This window comes from Kryptolebias marmoratus, linkage group LG24 (genome assembly GCF_001649575.2).
Source record: "Kryptolebias marmoratus isolate JLee-2015 linkage group LG24, ASM164957v2, whole genome shotgun sequence".
Taxonomy (NCBI): domain Eukaryota; kingdom Metazoa; phylum Chordata; class Actinopteri; order Cyprinodontiformes; family Rivulidae; genus Kryptolebias; species Kryptolebias marmoratus.
Genome location: NC_051453.1, coordinates 5950442 through 5976052, shown reverse-complemented (window position 1 = coordinate 5976052; position 25611 = coordinate 5950442). Strand labels below are relative to the sequence as shown.

The 25611-nt window shown below is 41.1% G+C and overlaps 1 protein-coding gene across 2 annotated transcripts; it reads left to right on the top strand.

Moving 5' to 3' along the window:
* Positions 1-7154: 7154 nt before the first annotated feature.
* arrdc2 (arrestin domain containing 2) lies at positions 7155-14986 on the top strand. 2 transcript variants are annotated; one of them, XM_017413542.3, is made up of 7 exons: positions 7155-7409; positions 12409-12626; positions 12727-12829; positions 12911-13167; positions 13261-13423; positions 13688-13848; positions 13954-14986. In XM_017413542.3, exons 1-7 carry the CDS (start codon positions 7157-7159, stop codon positions 14005-14007), a joined length of 1209 nt encoding a protein of 402 aa, XP_017269031.1. In that variant the 5' UTR covers positions 7155-7156; the 3' UTR covers positions 14008-14986. The 2 variants fall into 2 exon arrangements, with proteins under 2 accessions (XP_017269031.1, XP_017269030.1); XM_017413541.3 differs by lacking the exon at positions 7155-7409 and adding an exon at positions 10657-11092.
* The last annotated feature ends 10625 nt before the right edge of the window (positions 14987-25611 follow it).

Here is a 25611-nt window from a genome sequence, read left to right as displayed (position 1 = left end):
TGGGCAGGTAACAGGACACCATGCCATGTGTTTCTCTCACTGCAGGAGCAGAAACAGTATCAACATTATCATGTTCCACAGCACAGAGGTTTCTATGGTGAAGCTTTGTGGCATTTTTCTCTTGCTTTTTTAGCAAGTTCACCCACAGAGACATTAATGTAAAGAGGGCACAGCTGGTACCCAAGATGACTGCAGCCTGTCAAGGTCTGATCCATTCTACCAACATCCCATTTCTGGACAGAAATCACCCGGATGCTTACAGAACTTCTTATCAAGAAGAATTTCAGCCTTTTCATTCAGAGAGGGCAGAACCCTGGCATCCACCCATCCCAGCTCAGGTTCACCACAGGGATCTGAGGCACATCAAGGAGTTCCTGACGGAGGCGAGGGAGTCCTACAAGCATCATCAGTTACCACAGGTAACCCACACCTCAAACTGGACAGAGCCTACCGCCAACCTCATGGTGCGGACAGACCCTCGGGACAGGGACGTCTTTAGCACCGAGTCCCAGAATCTGAAGCCACATCCCATCCAGGCACCCTTAACCCGCTTTCGACCACTGGACTCAAAGTTGTTCCAAGATGTGGAGAGGCTTCCAGAAAGCACCACGCAGGCCACCTTTATTCCACACCACGGCTCGACTTTGGTTAAACCTAAGGTTAAACATTTAGGTTTGTGACATTTTTCATCTCTAATCAGGTTGGTTTGGATCGTTTTCTTGCTTTAAATAAAAACACACGATTACGAGTTCAAATGTCACGTATAATTAATATAAAAATTTATCAAATTGGACTAAAAGTGAGGCTTCAAGAAGGAGGAAAATCTTTAAAATCAGCAGTGAACCTTTTAACCTCATCTACCTTGTAATGAATAACAGTGAAATCATTTAAGGGAGTGTTCATGTCTTGATCCGATTGTAGATAATATTTAACAAAGTTATGCTTTTCTCTGTAGAAGAGGGATCTCCCACAATAAAATGGGACGGACATCACGTCAACTATGTTTCTCAGTATAAAGACAGCTTTCAGGAAACCTGTGGCATTGCAGCTCAGCCTGTGAAAAAGGTAATTTGAAGAAAACACTTTATGGTTGAAATAAAAATCTTTACTTTCAAAGTAAGCATTTTTTTTTGTGTCAGCATCTAACTTAGTTTAACAGTGTCTCAGAAATTCTCAGATTATGATAGAAACTCCCATTATTACTGTAAATGAAATGCAAAGCTTAAAAAATGTACAGAAAAATAAAACAGACAATATTTGATTCAATGATACTCCATTTTAGCGCTTCTTGACACTTTTACTGTAAATTTTAATTGAACGTTTGACCACTTTACAGCAGAATTCATTAAAAGTTCAGATATTTTTTTGCTGTAAACACAATTTACACTCTACAGCATTGGGGTCAGGACTTAGTTAATGTCTAAAACTTTCTGTTCGACCCATTTCTCTATCAGCGTTGATGTGTGTCTGTGGTCTTTGTACTGCTGAGACACCAAACTTTAAACTGATTACATGATAGTTTGGGAACGGCCTGAGAATTTCAGAGGTAAACTTCCTTCTTCATCCTTCTAATTACTTATACCAGTTCAACAATTTACAACACAAAGCTCGTGCATAAATCTTCAACCACAATGTGCTACTTTAGAATGAAACACTTTGGTTAGATAACTGCTTTTTCTGTTTTTGGACAGAAGTTGTGTATTAAGTTCTACTTTTCCATTTTTAAACATATGTTTTAGTCACTGTGGCCCAGAAACAAATAACATAATCACACAAAATTCATACTAAATACTGACAATGAATGGATGTAGATAGATAGATAGATAGATAGATAGATAGATAGATAGATAGATAGATAGATAGATACTATATTGCAGGATATTAAAGGGTCACAGCAGCAGCAGTTACATCACACAGATAACAGCAGCAAAACAAAAATTAATGCAAATGTATTAATACTAAAATAATATATAAGGTATGAACACAAGACTGACTTGTTGTTGTTGTTGTTGTTCAGCACTCCTCCTCAGTGTGTATGGGAGACCCTGAGAAGATTGTGGAAAGACAGACAACTCATGCTGCGTCCTTCATTCAGCCCTCGGTCCTGAGGTCTGCGACTTTTCTAACCAAACACTTGTCCAGCTTATTGGTGAAGCTACAAAAAGGCTTTAATGTCTGAGGGGAATGTAAAGATTAGACATCTGAGCAATTAAAAGTGATCAGATTTACTTTGTATAACCTCCTAGGACCCTGCATCCACAGATGTGGAAATCGTTTTTCTCATAGACTGCATTATAAAAGACAAAAAAATAAATCTTTGTTTTTACACTCATCAGGTCCCAATCAGCCTAAAAAACTAAGCGAAGTTAAAAATGCATAACATGCTAGAGTTCAGATGTTAGGATGTTAAAATTCATAAATGCTTCAGGGTGAGAAGATATTTTTCAGAATGTCTGTCAAAGACAACGCATTATTTTCACGCATAGATCGGCCATCAGTCCAAATCCTAACCCTGCTGAAAATCTTTAGTGTGTGCTAGATAAAAAAAGTTAATGCAGCAGCCAAGATCTGAACAAAAAGAAATGTGGCTTACTGAATAAGACTGTAATCAAAACGACAGCCCTGTGGTGTGTGACGTTTTCTTCACCTCAGCAGTTTACAGTATTTTGACATTAGGCTATCACTTGTCAGGTTTGTCAGATCTTGAAATATTAGATCTATCATTGCATTGTTTCCCTCACAGTGCTTTAACCAGGTCAGAGGTGAAGAAGCCTTTAAACCTCAAACCAGGAAACTTCTATAAAGACTCTTGGTCCTCCACCTCCAGAGAAGACTTTTGTTACCCCAAACTGGGTAAGATTTCCCTTTAATGTTCAGACAAGTTATTCTTCTTGATAAATGACATCATGACACAATACTAGAGTTTATCATTGTAAAGTTTTCTTTGAAACACTTTATTACATTTCACGGGAAATTTCCCAGAAGCTGCCTTGGACAATGACAGCTTCGAACGAGTACAAAATAAAACAACAATTCAGTGTACTTTTACTGACATTTACTGAACTTTTTTTAACCTGAATGAGCTGCTGTGAGACTTAACATCACACCAGAGCGTTTTATAAACCAGTCAAGTGAGGTGATAACATTTTAAGATGCAAATGAATAAACTACTATATTGATTTATTTAGTTATATGACTCACATATTTCCCAGGGGATCCAGTTGTTCGGATAAAAAGAAACCATAATTTGAGCTGTCTGCCCAAAGAAGACACTGATAAGAAGCGAAACACAGAGAGGATGTCCGTCACGACCAACAGAACCTCCTTCTGTCATGTGAGATCACTGATTTTCACACATTTATAACAGAACATAACTTCAGGTTGAAGTTGACATTTAGTTTCGAGTACTCTTCTTCTTCTTCTTCTTTCAGCTGTTCCCTTTTCAGGGGTCACCACAGCAAGTCATCCTCCATCTAACTCTGTCCTCAGTCCAACTCCCTCCATGTCCTCTCTAACTGCATCCATATGTCTCCTCTTTGTCTCTAACATCCTTCTACCAATACACCCGCTGTCCCTCCTCTGCACATGTCCAAGCCATCATGTCTTATCTAACCATGCAGCTGAAAGGCACTCGGCAGCAAGTGAGTTTGCCTGAGCCTGACCTGGTGACCAGAAGCCACGTTCAGTTCGCCCCACCAAGTCTGTCGAGGTTCATCGACACAACTACAACAAAAGAACACTTCGGCAAAAAGGCCGGCGCTCGGAGCAGACCGGTCATCCAGCCGAGGAGGAACATACTGGGTGGACCAGGTACGTGTTAGTCCTCTTTGAGTATCTAAAGGGTAATACAAGAGGCAAATGTTTTTAACCCTCTCAAGGCAGACGTTGCAGATTTGCAACAGCGAATTGCATATACCTAATTACTCCATATTCATATTTTATGAGCCTTATTTTACTCAGATGATAATTTCCCCAAATATCTGATTTTTCCTGTTACTAAAACTTAATTTGAGCCTGAGAGGGTTAAATTGTCTGTATTTTTCTTGTGCTTGTGTGTGGCAGAGCATGGACTAAACAACAGTACCATGAAGTCCGATTTCCTCCCCCTGATGATTTCCAAACAAACTCTGTGTCTGCCTCAACGGAAAGTGAGAAATCACCAAATTAAATATTTTAATAAATTCATTACCAGTTTTAATAGCAGTGGCAGCAGTTTTAGTATCTGAGATTGCTGCACAAATTGTATATGTAAGTGTTTAGTTTGTGATAATATAATATTGATAATGTTGTTGCTTGATCCAACAGACCAACCTCAGGTTTCCCCTGGCTGAAAACCATTTCAGTACCACCACCCGGGACGACTACACCTCCAAACCTTTGAGCGCGCAGCGACCTGCCCCCGCACAGTTCTGCTCTCATCTTTCACTGAAGTGACTCAAAACGCTGGATTCTCCGCTCTCACTCAGCCCCTAATACAAGTTATTAAATAACTTCATTATTCAAGAACAGATTTAATGAGTGATGTAGCAAAGATATATTTTACAGATCAGATCGTTTTTGTCAGCTTCTGAAACTTTGCTGATATTTTGTCAAACGTTTAAAAACAGTAATACACAGAGATGATATATTTAGAAGGCATAATTTACAATGAACTGAACTTTCGGTACCAACAAATATTACAAAACTTGTTCTCAAGCAGCAGGTTGCAAATTAACCACAATTAAATGTCTGAACTTATGCAAACTATAGTTTTACTGCTGTGAGAAGTTGTCCTTTATAATTAAAAAGTTCTCAATGTTCTTAGAAGCTCCTATAAAATAACTACAGCATGGTTAGTTTTTATTCACATTTTGACCTTTAACCCTGATCTTCTGCCTTTATTTTTTAAATCTGCAGCACACGCATCCGCCCAAACCCTCTAATGTCTCTCTTCCAGTGAACCGCAGAGCAGTTCTTCTAATCTGGAGGAGCTGATGAATAAACCTTTTCCAAGAACAGCGCGGCGTGAGCTGTCGAAGCAGCGTGCAGTCACAGCTTTCGCAGTTAGCCGGTTTAAACATAAACTTTTGGGCTCGCGCTCCTGAAGAACTGGAAGAAACAGTTCTGAATTTAAATGTTTCTTTTCCACCCTTCGAGGCTGTCAGGAGTGGCTGACTAAGAAGGTGACTGACTGTTTTACAGAGTGACTCTCACCCCCCCGCCCTGACTGGCTGTCCTGCTTCCACCCTGTTTACACTGTCAATGCTAACGCCTGTGAAGGTTACCTCGTGTTTTGCAGAAACATTCTCATTCCCTCCTTGAAGCATGACTGACCACACGGCTCATAAAAACAATAACACAGTTTTGACCCTGGGATGTAGGTCTCCGCTGATAAAAGCCAAGCAGATGTAAACAAGCGAGTGTGGAGTTCATCAACCTGTTGGAAAAAGCAGCCATCTATGTTCTGGCTGGACTTTCCAACAATCCCAGATTCAAGTCAAATGAAGTTTTTGTGTTAGGTTCAGCTTCAGGAAAGGCTGTTTGTGACAAATATCAAAGGGGTTTAAAATCCTGAAGATAAATGTGGTAAAAATATATCTTTATTTATAACTTGAATGGGTTTAAACTTCTACAGCGAGGCAGGAACCTTCTGGCTGAGGACATGCTTCAGGAGGATAATGTCAGCAATCCTGCAAAGCAGTTCCCACACGTTTGTGAGTTTTCTCCAGGTATTTCAATTGTCCCACAGTTTCTAAAAAAATGCATGTTACTATGGGTTAAAAGGAGATGCTGAATTGACCCTTGATGTGAGTTTGTCTATGTGGCCACATCTGGCGGTCTCTGGGGTGTACCCCGCTTATCGTAGACGTGTGGATGGATGGATGGATGGATGGATGGATGGATGGATGGATGGATGGATGGATGGATGGATGGATGAAATGCATGAAAATAATTAAAGCATGTTTAAGAACTGCTGGGGTACAGCATCTTATTCTAAAACCAATAAAACTATTAATTTCGACTAATTAATTCAGGCTAGTTGGCTTCATTTTTTAGAGGGCATCTTTATTTATTTGTGTAATTATTTATTTATTCAAAACAACTATTTTACATGATATTATATAAGTCAAGAATAAACGCTGATCATGTCATGTTGTGTTGAAGCACGTGAACAGTAAAACTACTTTTATGCAAGATGATTATTTCCCTTATCTATTTCTTCATAAACACATTTTTACACAATAAAACACTCGAGGTTCAAGTCATGATCCTTCACAATAAATACACGTTTTCAGAATAAAAGCCTTACAGAAAAAGTCTCCATAACCTTCCCCCAATGATGCGCTCTTCGTTTTACTTAAAAAAAACAATAAGGGTTAAACAAAGTGCACGAACGTAAAGGTTTAACCCTTGAGGAGATGCATCACGTGACCTTCAGGGAGCCCACCCCCCTCCTGCGTGGGCGGACGTGACCGCGACGCGCTCCTTGTCATTGGTGTAAAACCGAGTAGGGCAGCCGCAGCGGCGCGCGACGGTTATAAGCGCCCAGCTCCCATTGAGAGAGCAGCTCTCTGGTCGGAAACGAGCGCGTGTTCCTGCTGAAAACGTCCTCGTGAGCTCCACCTGTCCTCGTCCTGTCGGTGAGTTCGGGGACTCTGTTCCCCATTCATCGGTGCTACGTCCTGATTGGCTGTTTTTAACTCTCACAATTAAGACAACAGACAGAATAAATATAATCTCAGACAAGAAGAGAGCTGCAGGCAGGCTGTAACAATGTTAAATGTAAGTAGAAATGATGTGTATCATTGTTTAATTAAACAGAACATTAGTTAATGAATTGTTGAATTGAACTGATACTAAATTAAGTTTGCTGAGATGACTTAAAAACGAGATAATATTATTATCAACCCTTTTAAAGCATGTTTAAACTGTCTAACTGGATCCACCCCATGTCCTTTTTTTCAAAATAAAAGCCTAAAAGATAAGAATGTGATAAATATGTTTCCTGCAGCTTGTGGACATTTAATATTAGTCCTGCCTATAATTTAAAATTTTAATATTAGAGGTTGCTGCTGTCTTTGCCTCCATTTTCTTATTATTGTAATCTGTGGCTAACGTTTGTGAGTTTATTTCTAAACATGTGTGTATTTTAACATCCTATTTTTGAAATGAAGGAATGTCTCTGAGCTCCGTGAAGTCCTTCGTCCTGGAGCTGGACGGTCCTGCCGACGCAGCGTTCACGGTCGGGGAGGTGGTGTCCGGTCAGGTGGTTCTGGAGCTCCGTAGGGACACCCGGGTGCTCTCCATGAAGGTGCAGGGCAGAGGGGTGGCCACCGCGCACTGGCTGGAGAACCGAGGCATGAACTCTGTCTACAACGACTACACCTCCAAAGTCACCTACTTCAGGAAGAGGCAGCATCTGATCAGAGGTAACTGTGCAGGCATTATATATGTTTCTGTAATGTTTAATCCTCAGGTTGTAGCTTCCCTGAGATATAGAAGAATAAAAAGTGGGATGACGGTTCTGTAAAAGGTGGGAGCCGCTCTGTGTCTTCCAGATCCTGTAGTTTACAAAATGAAGTCACCGGAGCCAGATGCGTTGCATGGAAACCTGGGAGAGAGGCCAGATATTCCTGCCAGATAACATAATCTTTGACATTAAACACAAATCCATTAGTGCAGAGTCCAAATACACTCAGAGAGTGAAATTTCCCCAGTGAGGGGCTTAAAATCAGAGACACAGACACCACAGGCAATAGTAGCTGAGTAAATAAACTGTAGACGGTGGTTAATAATTCATTAGACGTTTTTGAGTTGGTTTGACTTCTTGTTTTAAATCTGAAGTCTATTTATTTATCTGTCAGTTTCATGGGCTCTAAATAATTGAGAATATTATTTAACAATAACTAAACAACAACCAAGAATAGTAATAATCAGACACCAGAAATATCAAGCAAACTCTTTAGGGATTGACCTTTTTATTAACAATATATTCACCTATAAATGAGCTGACCAGCTGTTTCAATGCTTTGTTTTGGTTGAATTTAATGAAAAAGTTATAAAATTTAACATATGCTTTGTCACGGTGCTCGCACAGGAAATGACTGAAACTGAAACAAAAACTGAAATTGAGTCTCATTCACTAAAGCAAATCGAAATTTTCAACTCTTGTCTTTTAGAAATAAAACACATTTAAGTTGTCAAGCGTCCTGTTAGAGCATAAAAATGTTAAAAGTAATTATATTAAATATATTTTTAACCCTCTGTGAGCAGCTTTGTTCTGCTTAAAGCCTTGCGTTTGGGTTTTGTTTTACTGGAAAGTATGACTTGCATCTATTTTTTTAATTTAACCATTATATAAAACCATTATGTTGCTATAATACTACTATTTTAAATAATTTAACCATGCAACAGTAAGCATACGAGTGATAAAAAGTATGTTAAGAAGCACAGAAGTTAAATAGTGAAGTAAGAGCTGAGGTAAAAGTTGGAGGTGAGGAAAGAAGGAAGGAAATAAGGGGGGAGGAAGGGGTGGTGTGAGCTCATTTTTAAAAAGAAGCAGACTGCGTCACCACGGCAACAAGGAAAACAACACATGGTTCTTCTTGGCCCCGCCCCTTTCGCCCTGCAGCCTTCACTCATCACAGTACTCTGAATTTAGTGCCAGCATTTTCACTATTTTTTCATAAAAGCAAAATGTTTGTTTTTAAGCCTTTTTTCTGCTTTTTCTTTAAAGGTAGAAATGCACTTTAGTTAGAGTCAGTTTTCATTTTACTTCTCTTTATTCGGTCAGGACTTTATATGCCTCATAAATAAGCTTTTTGGGTAAGAATTTAACCCCTTTAGGCTCAAATTAAGTTTTAGTAACAGGATAAATCAGATATGTTGTTGCAACGCCTGCCTTGAGAGGGTTAATGTAGAAAATGAACACCCTTTTTCTGCTTTTACATATTAATCAGTGGTAATGTTTATATTACAACACCGTGGACTCAGCAGCCGTTTGGCTAAACAACAAGGAGCTCACATGAATAAATTAATTTACTTAACTTTGCACCAACATCAGGGTAATCATACAGCGTCACCTGCACAGTCAGGGGGGGATAAATGTTGGTTTCGAGGCTAACGGCATGAAGTTCTTATCAGTGTTTTGCCAGGCTGCTCTGTTAGAGCTGATCTTCTGCTCCCGGTCACCAGCAGATGGTGTGCTAATCCTTCAATTATAGTCCTGTTTTGACTCAGATCAGAACTCCTTCAGTGAGACTGAAACACATATGCTAAAGGAAACACTGGAAATTATGAATTTTGCAAAACTGGATCTATCAGTCTGACAAAACAAAAAGAAAAAGATGTCCGGTTACCAATAGATGTTGCACAAATCTAGACAAACTGATGATCTTGTGACACTGCTGTGCACTTTCTGCAAAGACTGCTGTCACCGTCACCTGGAGCAATGAATTAAAGTGTGAAACAGATCTGAACAAACCCTTCTGCTTGTTTTCCCTTTGCACGAATGCCTCCGTCCTGCTGCAGGCTGCAAAAACATCCTGATTTTCCTGCAGATTTCTGGGCCAGATGGTGGCACCAGAGAGCCCTTAACCAAGGGAACAAAGGAGTAAACAAGCGTGTTTTTCACAAGGCAGACTTGACGTAGACTGAAGACATTCCCATTGGGAGAAGAGAGGGAATAACCCTTTAGAATTAGTTTTTTTAGCAGAGCAGTTTTTGGATAGTTTTGCTCTGAAGTGGCTTTGCTTGGACAAGTTTTTAAAGCATTTAAAGTAAGTCTGAATAATTAAATGTTTCATGCACATGACCAAAGGCATATGTTTTGCAGTTCCTCTTCATACACAAACTTCTGGTGTACTTGATTGGTTGGGATGATACATAGATGTGCTGTTTTCACTTCTGGGGGTGTCCTGAACTTGTGTTACAAAATGTTCAAAAATACACGAACGCTGTGAAGTAAACAACTATGGCCCAGAATGAAACAATTTTCCCCTGAGCTCTGCCAGACTGAGGCATGCTCAGTAAGCCTGTTTTCTTCTAAGAACCTGTAACCATCAATCATCACCCTGTTTTCCTCTCCAGCCTCCACACCCAGTCTGCATGCTGATCGTGATGCGTTCAGGCTCGCTCCGGTAACGCGGAGTGCTGCGAGCAGAGTTGCGTGCAAGCGATTCACTTTTGGTTTCCCTTCTTCTTCTTCTTCTTCTTCTTCTTCTTTTTTGTTTCGTAGCGATTTCTGCAATTTCTCGTAAAACGATGCTATCTGAGCAGTCGTCCTGGCACGTTTTAAAGCTGCTGCTGTCAACACGTAGAAGTACAGAAAATGGGGAAAATACGCAGCAAAATAAAATAATCACCTTCACTTTTATCAAACATTCTTAATCTTAAAAGTGTCACATTTCGACTTCACTCCCCCAGGTTTAATTCTTAAAAAAACGAACACTTCTTATTTAAAAAACAAACAAACAAACAATCAAATAAAAACCCTCATGTATACGTTTTGGGTTATTTACAACTTCGATTCTAAAATGTCGGAGACAGGAAGGAGTTCCTGAACGCACCGCCCAGCCTTCCAACGCTCTCCTGAGGCCTTACATAATTCTAAATTCTGAAGCCCCGCCCACCGAAGCCCCGCCCACCGCCTCAGCCTCCAAATAGGGCTGCCGTCTCTACGCTCTGCAGTTTGAGCTTTTCTGCACGAGAGGTTAACAGCCCCAGCTACCCGAGGGTTCACGCTAGCCCATTTAAACGCTCTGCGAAACTAAAAGCAAAAAGAAGGAAAGAGACCGCCAGGTTTAGACCTCTGTGGAACATCCGCACAGAACGAGAACGATGATTTTCGACAAGTTGAAAAAGTTTGACATCGTCTTCGACTCCCCGGAGATGGACTGTCCTCCCGTGTTCAGCAGCGGGGACGTGGTTTCCGGCCGGGTGGTCGTGGAGCTGTCCGGGGAGTCCAAGGTGGACTCCCTGAAGCTTCACACCGAGGGTTTCGCCAAAGTGCACTGGACCGAGTCCCGGTCGGCCGGCTCCAGCACCGCGTACACCCAGAACTACAGCGACGAGGTGGAGTACCTGAACCGCAGAGAGGTGCTGCTGCAGGCAGGTCAGTCCGCTACAGAGGCTCGGTGGGAGCAGCCAGAGCTGCACTACTCATGCAACTAATACTGGGAGGGCTTTTTAACTTTCTGGACCACTGATCGAGTTGTTTTTTCTTTTTAATAAACAGCGTTTCAGTGTCAAAGTAAACGCATGATGAGACGAGTCCTACTTTCTCGTCAAGCTGTTGCTTATTTTCTTAAACTTTTATTATTAGTTGTGACATGCTCTGTAAGCTTGCTCCTAACTCTGCATGCAACTGTCCAGATCATGAATGAAACCAAAGCCAAATTTGAGTCGTTCTTAAATTGCATTGATAAAAAAAAACAACTAATATATACTTCCAGTTTAATTTCACTTTCACTCCCTTGCAGAAGTCAAGGGTCAGGAAAATGCAGGCAGTCATTTCTAAGAGCTGACATGGTTTAAGTCCAGTCAGAGAGGGTGCCAGCCCTCCAGCAGCTGTCCTCTCATTGTGAAAAACATCTGCTGAAGCAAAAGGGACATCAGCCCCATCCTCATTCTAAGCAGGTCCTGGGTTGTTTTTCCTCCTCTGCAGAGTGGGGGAAGCTTCAGGTTTCTGTCCTCATTCATTCAGCACAAAGCTGGTTTTGGTTTAAAGGGTCGACCGGAAGCTCACAGCCGGGGCTTTGTCAGGTTCATGTTGTTTTTACTGCTGAATGCAAACACGACTCTTAATGCACCAGCTGCCAACTTAAATGGGATTTTGTGCAATTCATTTTGCGCTGAAAGTGTTCCTTTATTTCCTACTTGGTGCTGAGAATAAATTGGAAGAATCCAGCTAACAAAAGGGCTGACATGCAAATGGTCTGAACACAAACACGTGTTCTTGGACCTGTGCAGCGCAGCTGAGTCTGGCTGTATATTATAGCTGGAGGAAAACATGTTCTCAGCACAATAGAGGAGGAACCACTCCTCTGAGCAAAAACAGAAACCACGTGACTGTAGAGAAAATCGAGGACATTTGTGCAAGAGTTTAACTAAGCCAATATGGTTTGCTGAATGTTATAACGTGCCAAGTTTCTGCCAGTGTTTGTTTTTCCCGTTTTGTGTGTCGCAACTCGCTGCTTCATGTGAATAAATGAGTCATAGTGCTGGATTGATTGATTGCTTTATTTGTGCAGTAAAACTTTATGCTGCGCTTCATGAAAACCACGTGACACCAGCAGAAATAGACCAGTTTCTAGGAATTTATTTTGCACTCCGTGAACTCCGTTACAGCATTATTGTAAAACCTAACTGAGCCAAAGTAAAAGACTTGTGACTTATAATGTTTTTTGTTTTGTTTTTGTCCCTCCTCAGATAACGGTGAAGTGACGGTCCTTCCTGCTGGCAGACACGAGTTTCCATTCAGTTTCCAGCTTCCAGAGGAGACCCTGGTCACATCCTTCGAGGGGAAACATGGCAGCATCCGTTACTGGGTCAAAGTCAAGCTTCACAGGCCGTGGTACGCCGTCAAGAAAATCAAGAAGGAGTTTACAGTGATTGAGCCCATCGACATTAACACACCGGCCCTTCTGGTGCGTATCTCCTCTCTCATATTAAGTCTTGTTGATAGCTCACACTTCATTATATTTAAAGATTCTGGAGCATGTTCTGATTCAGGTTTATGATTTTTAGGCACCGCAGGCTGGTACAAAGGATAAAATGGCACGGGCGTGGTACCGCAACTTTGGGCAGGTTTCTGTGACTGCAAAGATTGACCGCAAAGGCTACACACCAGGTACGAGTCTGGCACTTAAAGCACCCATAACGCGATACTTTAACGGACTGGCAAACGTTAACGTATTTTCTCTCCCTGCAGGAGAGGTGATACCCGTGTTCGCGGAGTTCGACAACTCCACCTCCAGGTCAATCGTGCCCAAAGCCTTCATCACTCAAACGCAGACGTTCATCGCCCGAGGCACCATGAAGCAGAAGCGCTCGGTGGTGGCCACTTTGTGTGGCGACATTGTGAGCGCGAGAAGTCGCGAGACCTGGCACGGTCGTGCCATTAAGATCCCCCCTGTGGGTCCGTCCATTCTGCAGTGTCGCATCATCAAAGTGGAGTACATGCTGAAGGTGAGCTCAGGCTGCAGCAGCTTCCCGCACGTGCTGCTGATGTTTGAGTCTGCACAGGCATCACTAAAAGGTCTTTTTATTTCCCTCCAAAAGGTTTGCGTTGATGTTCCCGGGACGTCCAAGCTTTGTTTGGAGCTGCCGCTTGTTATAGGCACCATCCCCCTCCATCCGTTTGGCAGCCGGACGTCCAGCATCAGCAGCCAGTACAGCGTCAACCTGGAGTGGCTGCGCATGGCCATCCCCGAGCAGCCTGAGCGTAAGTGTCCTTCAATAACTGACTGAGAAGAGCGTAGATCTGTATGAGGGCTTAATTATTACAAAACGGGAACATCTGGCAGTTTGTTTTTCAAAAAAGAAAACATTTCTGCTCTGATAAAGGGGAAAAAAAATAATGCTGGGTCTGATGCCAGAGGTTATAAAATTTTAACAACAGCGATGACTCAGCTGCTTAGCGTTTGGTTCTTTTCTGCCGTCTTTAGTCAGAGCAGTGGAGTAATAGTCCTGGCTCTTTTCCCTGCAGCTCCTCCGGATTACAGCTCTGTGGTGACAGAGGAGGAGGCAGAGCAGCGCAACAATGTGGCGCTCCCGCAGCCGGCTGAAGACCTGAGTGGGATCATGGAGCGACCCCTGATGGCTTTTGTCCAAGAGTTTCGTTTCCGACCTCCTCCGGTGTACAGCGAGGTGAGTCGTGTTGAAACCTTTGAGAACTCAGCTGATTGTTGGCCAGAAGCCTGAATTTCCTGCTTACTGAACCTCGCTTTGATGTGATTCTTTTCCTGCCTACAGATTGACCCCAACCCTCAGCCCATCAACATAAGACCTCGCTGCATGACGTGTTGAACCACGAGCCCTGCCTGAGCGACAAGCAGCGTGATTACTGAAACAAACCAAAAGATTTGTCTTCTGGATTATTCCTCTCTGGTGAATAAGCACCTGGTCCCGGCCTGAGGTTGTGGAGACGGACTGGGGCGCCACAGTGAGGTCAGATGACGGAGCTCACAGGAACTGAGTGTCAGCAGAGGAGCTGCAGTTTCGTTCCCGCTCCAATGCAGTGGGCGTTTTTGGGTTCTGCTGAGAGGGAAGCAACTTCTCTGCGTCGGTTCCTGTCCTCCCCAAGTGATTTATTTATTTTTTGCTCCCAGGAAAAGGGAGCAACAAAATGCCTCCCAATCAACAATTCCCTCAAGTGAAGAGACTTTTTGAGATTTAAAGAGTTTGGGACATGTTAGGGGGGTAATATCACTTGATATTTATCAGGCGGAGAGTAAGCGCTTTTGATAAGTTGACATGTTTAGAAGCACATTGTCATCTTTGAATGGCGCAAAGTGAAAAGTGCAATTATCATACTCTGTTTCTAACTTGCCTGGCATCAGGGTAGATGGTAAATACCTACACTGCTATGCATCGTGTGACTCGGCAGCAGTGTGCGTCTGATGAAATATACTGTTAAGCACATACTGTTTCTAAAAATGTGTCGTTGGAGCAAACAAGCTAAATAAGATCTAGATGTACTTTATGCATGCAGGTAACATTATGCAAAAGGGAAGTAACTAGCGCCTTAATCTGCAATTTAAGATTGCATTAGAGTTTTAGGGTGTTGTCCTCTCTCAGAGCTGAATGTGTACTGAGAGATGTTGGAACAAAAAACGGTGGCTTTGGAAGTGGTTGAAGTTTAAGAGCAGCGTTGTGTAAATGCAAAGCTCAGCACTGAAATATAAAGAAGCTGTGGTATATGATTTAAGCAAATAGGATGATGCAGTTTGCTACACGGAAGTGCTCTCCCAGCTACAAAAAAAAAAAAAAGCAAACAAGGAGAGAATGGAGACCTCCAAGCCAAATGGACTGAAACTTTTGATAAGAGCCAGATGCCTCGGTGCCGAGAGGTCGAGCCTTAAGCTGGAGATGCCACTGAAATGTACGAACGAAGAACATTCCAAAAACTGACTCGAGGATCCTGTTTTCCTCCTCAACTTCCAAAAAAAACTCAAAGTATCAGTTCAGGGTCAGGTGTGCAGCAAGTGGCACACTGAAGTTAAAGACTAAAAGATGTATTTTTATATAAACACAACTGTTGATTGTGAAACATGCCAAAGTTTTGTATTTGTTTTTCCTAATAAAAAAAATAAAAAAACAAAATAATATCCGCCTTCAGTTTTTCTTTAATCTGTAACACGACTAAGCTGTGCAGCCAAATAACGGAGGGTTTGATTCACACTTTGCATGCCAGCAGACTGGAACATGATGTTCAACTCTGCAGAGTTCACTGGGGAGACAAGTTTCACGCCGTGAATCAAAATGCTAATTACAGACTGAAGTTCTCCCTGCAACAGTTTAAATATTGTGTAATTGTTTAAAAAAAAAAATAAGCAGCTGTTTGGATTTCATCTATCGCCTCTTGTACAGTTTGTACTTTTGTTTACATGAGTAATAAACAAGCATCTAGTTAGTTTTTGTTAGACGTAAACCCATACGGACAAACGAGAAAGTCGGCGGTTTATTATGTACGGACTCCTATGCAAAAACAAACTCGGCTGTGGAAATTCTCAGGGAAATCTTAACCCAACTGTGTTGAAATACAGAGACGGAGGCTGGATGGGAGTCATTTCAAATGATTCATAGCTGAAAAATACTTCAGCAGATAAAGCAGAGCTTGTTAAAAAAAATTTCTTTTGTCATTTTCAGTTTGTCAGAGTGTCTAACCAGCAAGAAAATTTGGAGTTTACAATTAAAATATTGCACTCAATCTTACAGAAAACACATTATCTGTTGCAGGCAAGTGTTTTATTTTGTAACACTTTTAGTTTTGACTGAGATTGAACCAGAATGGCCTGAAAATTAAAAGTGAAGTGGTAGAACAAATGTCCTCTTACACTGCACATATTAATAATCTTAAATCAGCCTTTTACCTTATTTTATCAGAGTCCTAAGAATGCTATACACCTTGTTTGCCTCTCATTGTGTTCTGTCTTTATGAAGGAAGTAGAAATGGGAAGTCTGAGTTTAACTGGACTTTGTTTCTTGAAGATGTTTCAACTCTTATCCAAAATGCTTCAAACTATTGGCTGCGAGCTGCAGGACAAAAAGGAAAGAATAAGAAACACAAACAAAAAGCTCTTCAGACCTATTGTGTGATGCACTCCACACAACCAGAGAGGAAATAATAAAAAAAACATGCAAAATTATTGTCCCTTATGTTGCAGGAATATCTGGAAACACATTTCAAACCTCACCACCTTCTCAGGCAGAAACTGGTTTTCTCTGTGGATAAAACACCCAAACATGTAGTTCAGTTCAGACCTTCATACAGGGGAAACTAAATAACCTCTCCATGTGGTTCAGCTCAGGTAAAGACTCACCTGTCCACCTTCACCTCAAAGATAACAGACTCATTTGAGGACAGTAACATGCACTTTTTGGAGAAAAGTGATGATTTGAGTATGTATCCATCACCTGCAGTTTCACAATCATTCACTCCTTGAATGACACTTTTTCACATGTTGTTCTCCCCGACACACGACTCCCAAGTCGGTTTACGGGAGGGACGGGTTTGTCAGCGATTCGTGTGACTTTAGCGACGCAGCTCGTGGGGTCGTTCCAACAACCTGGAAGCCTTCAGATGAGAGGTGAAACCACTTCAGGAAACAAGAAGAGAAGTCCAGCTGCCTTCGGTTAAACTCGAAGTATTGCCATGTCCTGGATGACTAAGAACTTCCATCAACAAAATCCGAGATGGGTCAATTTCCTGTTGGCTCAGAAACCATGAAGGAACGCAAACGCTGTTCACTCATTTTGTACATATAAACTGCATATTCTGACTCAGTCTTTGGTCACAGGTTCACAGAAAAACATGTTGCTTGAACCTAAGTATTCGTAGAGATGGTCTTCTTGCACTGATTCTTGAATTCTGGTTCCTGTTCATTTTCATATTGCAAAAACAGAAAGTTTTCTTATTTTTTTGTAGTACTTTGAATAATCACATAACTGATGACTATAGGTGCATTTATTCATGACAGCAAATGTTTCTGACGATGACTGGACAGAGTTATCGAACGTTTAATCAGTTATTCAGACAATTTGCAGGTTTTTTTATTGTACTGCAGCTGTTTCCTCCTCTGATGTATTAGTCGTTTGTGTAAACTTGGACAGAGAATAATTTAGGTTCTTTATTCTCTTTTTATACCAAATATGCTACTGGTGTGCTGACAGTAACATGTTTATTGTCCACCAGTTGTTTTTTCCATATTTCCTGGGATTTTAGGATTCCACAAGTTTAGTTTGTAAACAACTTGCTTTAATCAAAGCTGAATGTAAGAAAAATAACAATGACATTCGACATATATTGTGTTTCTGCAAATAAAATGCTGGGTTTAAATGTTTCGCCATCATTGTCTTCGGTGAAAGGAAAACCCCACTAAACAGGCCGGAGGTAGGCAGATTAAATAACAAACAAAAGACGTTGCCAAAGCAAGGAATTCAAGAACGAAACCCCAAAAAAGATCGAAAGCAGGCAGACGAGGGAAAACAAGATTGATTGCCAAAAGCGAGAAACAAGAAGACGTCAACAGAAGACCTGACAGAACAAAGAAGACTGGAAGGGGTGACTGGGCCAAAAACAGGTGGTGACACCACAGTCTGCTGTCAAAATACGATTAAACCCATCTGAGATACATGACAGGCACCAGCAAAGGCCTAAACCTTTAGAAGACAGGAGAAACAAATAAGAAAGGAAAAAAATGCCAACTAAAATGAAACAAGAATCAACAACCCACCAGCAATGAGCACAACCAAACCGAGAACAACTAAACCAGACAGGGAGACATAAACAGAACATGACATTCATTCAAAAAACCAAATACAACAAAACCAAAACCCACAGACCATTAAAGCTGCTTTTTCTTTTTCTTTATTCCTTCACATTTCCTCAAACACTGAAAAGACTGGTTTCTAGTTTGAGGAAACTCACCCCTGACCTTCACTTTGCTTTTTTTAAAGACTTTAAATCTCAACTTTTCTTGACATTTTATTTTATAATCATCTGTAGTGCTGATTTTATATGATTTTAACATTAAGATAATTAAGTTGGGTTACATAAAGTGTGCTGTAATGATCTAAAGTCAAATCTAACCTTTTTGAAAAGGTCAGTATTGTTTAAAGATGAGCTTCAACTCATCCATCCCTCCACTCATTTTTTATGTCTGTTTGATCACTTTCAGGGTCACAGGGAGCTGGAGCAGATCTCCACTGAGCGAGAGGTGGGGGACACCCTGACAGGTCCCCAGTCCAGCCCAGGGACACATACAGACAAACAAACACCCACCATCACCTTTACTCACACCGAGGGTCAATTTAGAGTTCCCAATCAACCGATCATGCATGTTTTTGGACTGTGGGAGGAAACCGGATCGCTCAGAGATAACCCACATGGACATGCAGAAAACAAACTCCTTGCAGAAACAGCACAAACCACCTGCTCCACCGTGCAGCCGTTATTGCATCGCCGCTGAACTCAAACCACCAGCTCTCTAATTAAACCCCTGCTGTCCTCCGAGGTAAAAATGGCACATTTTGTTGTTACTCCAAACAGCGAGGAGAGCTGCTATCTGAAATGAGGTGTCTGGGAAAGGTGATTGTATAGTAACTTGGTGCAAAGTTGATGTTTCAACAAGAAGGACATGATTACGGCAGGTTCTTATTGTGTAGCAACATATACAAAATAACATACAGAGGCCTGGATCAGTATTTAGAGGGCAGTAATTGTATACATACAGCATCTAATGTATGTTTTTAGTGTGTGTCTCAGTCCTTATCACCTGAGACATTGTTTGTTCAGATGTTTTTAAAGGCTCTGACCTCTCATCTCTGATCACAGACACAAACAAACATCAGAAACCAACCAGACGCTGCACACGTCAGCTCACCTGACCCACGTGGACCAATGAGCTCTCAGAAGAATCCAGACCGTGTTTACTGTAATTGTGGAGCGCATAAAGCTGGGCCGGTTTAAGACCTAATAATAACATGATGAGTTTCAGACGGCGGACAATCAGGACTAACAGCTCCAACATGTCGAAAAACTTCAAACTGACAGCCTCCTGAGCTCAAACGTTCGCTTCCTGCTGCAGGAAGATTGCTGTTTATTCACTAATAATACTAACAGACGTGTTTTTATTAACATGTATTCACTCTGGTGGCTTTGTTATAGCATGGGATGGATTTTCACATGAATAACACACGACAGAACTTCCTCTGTGGCAACACCAAAAGCAACACGTGCTCCCTTCATATGTCTGAGGTTAATTACCCTTAAGCCTTTTCTACTGACACACTTCCCTTTGGCACAGAAATGTTTTTGGTCTTGACTGTCATTCCCCTGAAGCATGAGAAGTTGTAAAATGTTTCCGTGTCATGCACAACTCTTTGTTTTCTGTCATTATTTGGAGTCGGCTCTCTCAGGAGTTATTCTTTGCTTTTATTGTGGGATTCTGTCCATGATTGGATAGATTATGTCTCACTGAGACCTAATAAATAATCCAATCAAACATACGAAAATCGCAAAATCAAGAATTATGTGAACGCTGAATTTGATTCGCTTTACAGTAAATCCTTTCCATTATTTGTCACATAGTGGCTTAGCTGTATGACATCCTCTTAGAGTGTCCTGTCTACGTGTTTAAAGCTGTTTGCATGCCATTTTATGGTGTTAAATGATGCAAAAAATGGTTCAAAGTTAGTGTTAAATCAGGTCTTCCAGGACAAATGGTGCGAAATGATGCATTGAAAACAAAAAACTGTGTGGGGATATTAAAATAAATGGCTTTAGGAGGTATATGTTCACTTTTAAAACCAGCTTGTGTTGATTATGAGAAGATGGTTTGAAGATGGCCGCCTAAAATGACTAAAACTCAGTCAGTTTTGTTGATATTAAGCTAAACTTTGGTGTGGTAGTAGCTGAAAGTCATCCCCAACACACTCTGACCACTAACAGATCATCCCATCTTTCTTTAAAACACAAGATTCCTGCTGGTTTCATTTGAATAATATTTCAGCCCTGTTTGTTAAATACACATGTTCAATTTTAAAACCATGTCTGTAAATCATTTTGTATTGCTAAATGTTTTCAGTATTTTCAGACATTAGTTGGCAAACCTTCAGCAGGCCAAGGACTCCTGATAACAAACTTCCTCTCTGTGTAACTGTGTCAGTATAAAGCTGCAGTGGCATCATTGAGGTCTTATCAGGGCCGGCTTTGCGTCAGTGTTTAGCCACTTCAGTAAAATTAGATACAAACAGAACATAACTTTCAAACGTTTTAGCTAAAAAAACACTCAGTTGTGTCAGGAGGAAGGATTTCACCTTTTATCTTCTTAAATTTTGAAACTCATCTCTGCGTAGATTCCACAGAGACTGCAGGAAGAAGCAGGCAGACAAACCAAAACAAGCCAGCTCCCCGACATCTGAATAGAAGGACACATCAGCCGGTTGTTTTGCAGGAGATTAAAAGGCTTTGCCGTGTTTTAAGACGAGGAATTTGTCAGAGGGTTAAAAGAATGCAGATTGATCCAAGGAGAACAACAGCGTGTGTTGTCTTCGGTGTTAGCAAACCAAGTCAGTGTCTTTGAGTTTTGACTTTCAGAATAATAACAAGAAAGCAGAAATGTGCTGCTGAAAGAGTTAAAAAGTCGACTAACTTGCATCCAATCTGTCAACCAGACAGTGATTGCAACAGGCTTACAGCAGTCATCTAATCTGAAAAGTTTCTCAAGAAGAAAGTTTTGCTTTTCAGGAACAATTGGGCAGAAGAACAAAAAATATCAACTCATACTATTGCACTTTCTGTGGGCCCACATGCACAAAACAAAACCTTACATTTGTGAAGATTTGGGGCTTCATTGTTACACACAGCGCAGTTACGTCTACACTTATAAAACACCAACACTGAAGACATATTGTCATTTAGACGACTTACTTCTAGTGAGGGTTTTTGTTGTGCTCACAACAATTCAAAGCACATTTCGCGAAGGAACAGCCTAATGGGGAAAAAGTTAGGGCTGGATTCTGCAGTTCAGACATGTCATCAACTGAACTAGTTTGTGGTGTTACGAAACAGATGTCACCAGGGCACCACCAGCACTGTGGAACAACTGAAACACCGAGGAGGAGAAAGAAAACATGCCGCTGTGAAACCAGTTTCCAAACATAAAAAAAGAAGAACACTTAGTTAAAAATCTTGTTTTAATAAGAAGAGAAATGATGCAACACCAAGCTGAACATGCATCAAATTCAAAATAAGATGTTTTTGCCCACCTGAGCGATAAGGTTTTTGCCTGTCTTTGTGTGTGTGTTGCAAGTGTCAGCTGAACATCAATAGATTCTGAGCCAAAGGTCGACTTACCGCCGTATCCATTATGAAGCTGCAGTATGATACCAATAATGCCCTGGTAGCAATCTCTGAAGAAGACCTACAATGCTCCTTGGGTATTTTTAATGTTAATAGTTAGACCAAGCTGCTTGTATGTTTTGGCAAAAGCATCCAAATTCTTTATCAGTCACCACCCATAGCAGCAGTACCCCTGTCCCACCCCAACCATGTACTACAACAATGCGAGATTGGAAAATATGGACCACTTTAATTAGCAAGGCAGCTTTTTATCATACAAAGCTGTTGTGCTCAGACGCATGGACCACATGTAGCAGGAATCTGAAGGAACTGGAGGCACATCATCCAAAAAATTCTCAGAATCAGCTGAATGTACCGACGCACCAACATCAGCATCCTGAAAGAAGCTGACATCCCCACTGTCACTACCATCATAACCTGACACCAGCTCCGATGGACAGGACACATTATCCCTATGCCAGATTGTTTTCAGCTTGTCATTGGTAAAGGTGCTCTGGGAGGTCAAAAGAAAAGGTATAAGGACAACATCAAGACAAGGCAAACATCAAATTGCCATATTGACCTTAAGAACGGGGAAGAAAAAGCAACCAAACAGGTAGACCTTGAGGAGACTGAAAGGTGCTGAACTGTATAACAGCGACCTCCACCGAGCCGCAGCAAACAAGCACAGATAGGAGGAGAGAGCCATCTTTAAAAAGGCCCAACCTCAACTCACCATCACTCACGGTCCACATTGCACAGAAATATGAGGCTCCGGATCTGGCCTTTTCACCCACCTGAAGACCCTTAAGGACAATAGGCATTTCTTAAAGGAATGCCTGAGCTTTAAGTTGAGAAATTTGTTTGTTTCTGCAAGTAATTACAGTCTGTATACATTCTGATCAGCCATCTTAGGAGGAGTGTTGTCCAAAAATTGTAAACAACAGTTTACTTGTTTCCAAATAAAACAGGAATTGAGCGGAAATATTGGCCCGACGAAAGAAAACTACAATCAGCACAAATGTGGCAGCTTCAGAACATGAACCGGGAAACTGATGGGTGATCTAAGGCAACAGTTTGGGCAATTATTTTAAATTATGTATTTATGTACAGGTGTTTTAACCAGGTGAAATGATGCCAGACTCATGGAAATAAGCTCAAAGTCTTGGAAAACTCCAAGTATTCTTTAAAACATTGATCCTAACCAGTTAGTCAAGTTGCTCCAGAAAATTGTAGCTATTTGGACAAGAACAAAACAAGCAACATTGACTCATAAATTTCTAATTTATTTGTATAATGATGTATTATTAATGGAAACTTCCAGTTTTAAAATGATTTGGGGCTTTTCTCATCTCCATCTTTGTCGATCCGACCAGTTCGTCTTACTTGGATGTTGGCAATGTGATGTCAGGATGTCAGTGCTGCTTTAGACCGTCGTCCTGCTGAATCTAAGGAAAGATGGGATCAGTTTGCACCCCCACCCCTCCACCACCACCTCCTTACCCTTTCCAAGCCTTCATGGAAAGCAGTGTGACTTCATAGGGTTACACTGGCTGCAGCCAGCAGAGAGCTGCGCTCCAAGCTGCTCCCCGAAATATTCTGGAAGCGGAAAATTACCCCGGAGGAACAAACAGTATTCCCAAACAGCATGCAATGAGAGCAGCTTTGTTTACGTCCGGCCCGCCTCCAGTTGTGACCCAGTGGTTCCATGAAACCTGATTTGTGGCGCTTATGATCTGCTTCTCTTTGTTTCAGCATTTCAGCGAAGCTCTTTGTTTGGTGAATCTTCCTCAACACAATGGACGCTTCCACACAAAGCCCAAAAATCCTGATGTCATGAATTTGACCAAATAAATAAACATTGAAAAGAGTCTCACTATAACAAAAGTATAAAAATAACTCTGAATAAATCTGAATTTAGTCAGTAAAGAAGGATGTTAACAGCAAGGATCTCTGAAATCAACAACCCTGACATTTGGATCAGGTATTGTATTTTAATTTATGATCATGTTTACGATCATAAACCAAGAGCCAGACGGTTTATTTTAGTCTTCAGAGTGAGCGACACGCTGCTCCACTCATGGAAGCTATCATCAATGCATTTTTGTTTATGCTCACTGGTCATTTGGCAGAATGAATCAACTTCAATGTGGACTAATATTCAGACTTCTGCTTCGTAAAACTGAATTTAAAGCTATAGGCGTGTGCAAAAGTTTCAAACCATTCTTAAATCAACCAGTTTGCTTTCAAGGAAACAAACGTTCAAATAATCTGTTAAAGCGGTGTTGATCAACAGCTCTCTGGGCTTTCTGTAGATATTTTAAACACTGTTTTTAGTTGTTTTCTGTCCACTTATTGTACCAGTATGGCATAATTCTGCAGGAAAGTGGACACATTTGTATGCAATTAGTAGAGTCAGTCCTGATAAAAAGCCTACAGAAGATTACCAGTGTCTAACAACCAGCTGTTAATCATGTCTGTCAAGTTTTATCTAACAGCTTTATGGGAAACCTCTTGTTGGAGATGAAATACTGTCAAACTGTCATATTTGGCATTTCTGACATATTCAACTAAAGGGCAAAATATGTTCTTGCAACAAACATCTGGTAAGTTAACAGGCTAAAGACGTAATCTTCTTTATTTTGTAAACACAACAATGGTTCATCCCTTGAGTTTAGGAGGCTTTTTAGTGGCCCAACTGACCAAAAAAATGAATAAAATCTCAGAGAAGGGGCCAAAAATGAGCAGAAAAGCAGACAAAAACAAAACCTGAAGAACTTCCGCTTTAAAAGGACCACAAAAACGTTTGGCTTCTTGAATGCAAAAAGTAAAGAAATAAAATGTGAATGAAGACTTCTGCAAAGTGTTAAAGTGTTGCATATTGTTATAATGCACCAAGGCAAAATGCTGCTGTTATGGAAGAAATAAAAACAATCATGTACCCTGACAAAAATAACTTATGAAGATAAAACTAACCGCTCAGTTTTAACCTTTGTGTTGATGCATTTCTCATACAAAACATTTTACTAGCAGAATTTAGGCATTCTTATGACATTAGTTAAATTACATAAATAGCTCTTACGGCCTGGTTTTATTTGGTGCAACTCTCAGAGGTACAGTTGAGCCTGGTGTGAAGTCAGTCAGCTCAGGCTGGAACCAGAACTGCTCAGATGGTGCAAATGTATTCCCCTCGTGTTATAAGCATACACGCAAGCATATGTAAGTTACATCCCCCCCGACACACACACACACACACGAGCATGGCGAGGCTGTTTAGTTGGAAGAGCTGGCTTCAGGCCAGGTCTGCAAGGAGAACCGTTCTCCTTCGTAATGTGACAAACATAAAAAGCAGAGCTCTGGAATGTATTTTTCTTGGAAAGAGCACAAGATTAACACATACTGCAGCTCCCTCCGAGCTGCAGAGTGGGAAAACAATGGTGGTGGGGGGGATAAGACGAAGAGACGAGAAAGTTTTGACTTGAGCGTGTTGCCCAATCACCTTCCCTTCCACCGCCTAAAGGACATTATGTCCCATAAAAGCCTAAATAAGTCCTATGTAAATGCTCTCAAAGAAGAAAAGGAGGGGTCTTGCAGAACGGTGTCAGATATCATGGAGTATACAGAAACATATAGAAGGAGGCCTCCAATCGGAGCCAGGCCTTTACAGATTCCCCTCATAGTTAATGTTTACATTTTCTGTTTTTATTTACGTCTCACAGCTCAGAGTTTTGCTCCTGCGTTTCTTATATGTGAATATTACTGATAAATCCTGTTCGGTGGACAGGGTTTGTAGTTCCATCAGGGTAAACTGATCCTCAGATCAACAGCAGCTGAAACACGGAGCAAAGAGTTTTGATAAATTTACACCAAACTGAATCAGGAGTTTGTTTTAACACGGAATATCCCCAACATGAATATAGAAAATTATTGAATAAATCAGCAGCATAAACTATATTTAGTCTGTTTGCTTCCTTTTATTTTAACAAACAACCAGCTGCTGTTTTATAGAGTTATGAGTTAGAGTCAAACTCAGCAGCACAGTGACACATTTCTTTACATAATCAGAA